Source organism: Propithecus coquereli, unplaced genomic scaffold (genome assembly GCF_000956105.1).
Source record: "Propithecus coquereli isolate 6110/MARCELLA unplaced genomic scaffold, Pcoq_1.0 Scaffold83, whole genome shotgun sequence".
Classification (NCBI taxonomy): domain Eukaryota; kingdom Metazoa; phylum Chordata; class Mammalia; order Primates; family Indriidae; genus Propithecus; species Propithecus coquereli.
In genome coordinates this window covers 5,475,604-5,478,229 of record NW_012154507.1, presented here as the reverse complement: position 1 = coordinate 5,478,229, position 2,626 = coordinate 5,475,604, and the positions used below count along the sequence as shown (strand labels likewise).

At 34.7% G+C, this 2,626-nt stretch overlaps 1 protein-coding gene across 1 annotated transcript in view; it reads left to right on the top strand.

Annotated features, from left to right (window-relative positions):
• Positions 1-2,626, top strand: part of GPR137C (G protein-coupled receptor 137C) — a 70,467-nt gene that overhangs the window by 27,916 nt on the left and 39,925 nt on the right. Inside the window, exon 2 of the mRNA XM_012663824.1 lies at positions 1,603-1,646. Coding sequence (XP_012519278.1) covers positions 1,603-1,646 — 44 coding nt within the window. The remainder of the gene's footprint in view (positions 1-1,602; positions 1,647-2,626) is intronic.

Below are 2,626 nucleotides of genomic sequence, written 5' to 3'. Positions count from 1 at the left end.
TGTTTTAGGCTTTCACATTCACTCACAACTCACTCACTCACTCACCGACCCAGAACAACTTCCAGTCTGGCAAGCTCCATTCATGGTAAGTGCCTTATACAGGTGTACCATTTTTTATCTTCTAAATCATATTTTTACTGTACTTTTTCTGTGTTTAGATGCACAAATACTTACCTATTGTGTTACAGTTGCCTACAGCATTCAGTACGGTAACATGCTGTACAGCCTAGGAGCAATAGCCTATACCATATGGCCTAGGTGTGTGGAAAGCTATACCATCGAGGTTTGTGTAAGAGCGAGCTCTGTGATGTTCACACACTGACAAAATGGCCTAATAGCACGTTTCTCAGAACGTATCCCTGTCATTAAGCAGTACATGACTGTACAATAGATATGAGTAGATGCACAGGCTTCTGTCTTTGCCTGAGCATTAACACCCATTTACCCTTCATAACTTGGCTCAAATGTGACATCCTTTAAGAAGTCCTCCTTGACTCTGCACAGTCTTTCTCCTTGCCTCTTACTCTTTCCTGGACTGAATTAGTTTTTCTCTCTTCCTAGATTTTGTGATAGCATCTTTTGCATTTATATCACAGTGTGTCAAAGTAGATGGTTTATCTATTTCTTACAAATACTGAGCTCCTTGAGTGCAAAAACAGTGGTCATGTTTATGAATCCATGGCACCTTTCATAGAGTATGGCATATAACAGGTGCTCAGTAAATGTTTGGATGAAATCGGTACGTTACCAAGTACCTACACTATTTTTCTTCATAATGTACTTTCCTCTTTCCAGGCCCCTAAAGTTCATACCTTACTTCAATAGTCTTGTAACTGGTCTTTCTGTTTCTATTCTTTAGTTCTTCTGTAGTAGCCTATGCATTAATGCCAGATTAATGAAATTCCATATTTTGGAGTACCTGTATAAAAACCTTCAACATCCTCCCGTTGTCTAAAGAATGAAGTTTATCAGTAAGGACTTGAGACCCTCACACTATGCTCTCAGAATATACCATGTTTATTTCAAATTCTATTATACTTGCCTACCTGCCTAACTTGATTCAAGTATTAGAGCACCTGCCTTTTGCAAGGCTTTGTGAAAGAAATTTACTAAATATGATATATGCTCATTCTCTTTATGTTCACTTTTTGGTTCCTTGTTTCCTTTTACTACTTCATTTCATCATAAGAAAAAATAATCTTTGTAGAACACTCAGGCATGTTCATATTTAAGGAAGAATTTCCATTTTAAGACAAAACATGAGTAATATAATGAAGTTTAGGATAGGTCGCAAGCCATCCAACACAATATCTAGCACCCATAATAAAAGTTCAATAAATGTTTAAACTGAATTAATTCTGTTTAAATTTTTAAAGGTAGAAATTAAAGCTTAAGACTATAACAAAGAAACTTATTGATTTATTGTTTTAAGCCTTTGGAAACCTATTTTTGCTTCATAGTAATTCAACTATTAACATTTGAACTTTACTTGCTATCTATCATTATTATTTGTAGTTTTATCACTTTGAAACAAAAAGTCAAAACATATAAGAATACTGTATTACACGTTTTCAAAACTTTCTTTTTATTCTCTTGTTATAGGTTATCTGTAAAGTTAGATGTGCCACTGAAATTGACAAACACAAGTAAGTTTTATGAGTATCTAAGATCTAAGATAAAAGATCTAAAGCATTAATTTATTAATATTAATGATTAGTACCTAAAAGATGTAAAAAAATTTTTTTACAGTAGACTTCTCAAGGTAGAAAGCAGTTGTTGTTGAAGGGGCCTTAGCAGTTTTCTAGAAAATCCAAATATTTAGATTCATTCAAAGGAGGTAAATTTAGTAGCCCACATTTCTCTCCCTTTAGCCATACTGCTGATTAATACCTTTTTTTTTTTTTTTTTGCTGCTCTGCACTGTCCCACTTCAGATGTCAGATGTAACTTCATAGATGTATCTTTTACCAAAGTTAAATTATGCTGTGTAGGGTGAGAATGTATAGTATAGTTCCTTGAAATAAGTAATGTTCCAGTACTGATTAATCTCGGAAGTGAGAATACTAAGCTATAGAGTCATATAAATTTGGGTTTCAGACCCAATTTTCCCACTAACTTGCTGACTATGCACCTCATATACCCTCTCTCTGTTTTGGTTTCCTAAACTACTCTAATTCCCTGGATATATAATTTCTATTAATAGGTCCTTTTGAATTTCAAACTATATGATTATTGTTTTTATTATTTAATCTGAGAGAATATTAAAACCTAACCTTTTCAAACTAAAATCTTTGTACTTTTCATGTACACTTAACAGTTTAGTTTGCTTGTTACAGATTACACATTACCTTCAATTTATTTCATGTAAACCATTTCCAAATGCAGAGACTTTGTGATTCCCACTATTGAAAGGGATCCAAAATACAAGATATCAGGATGCCAGATAAAATTTCTTTTTTTTTTTTTTGAGACAGAGTCTCTCACTCTGTTGCCCGGGCTAGAGTGCTGTGGCGTCAGCTTAGCTCACAGCAACCTCAAACTCCCGGACTCAAGCCATCCTTCTGCCTCGGCCTCCCGAGTAGCTGGGACTACAGACATGCACCACCAGGCCCGGCTAATTTTTTCTA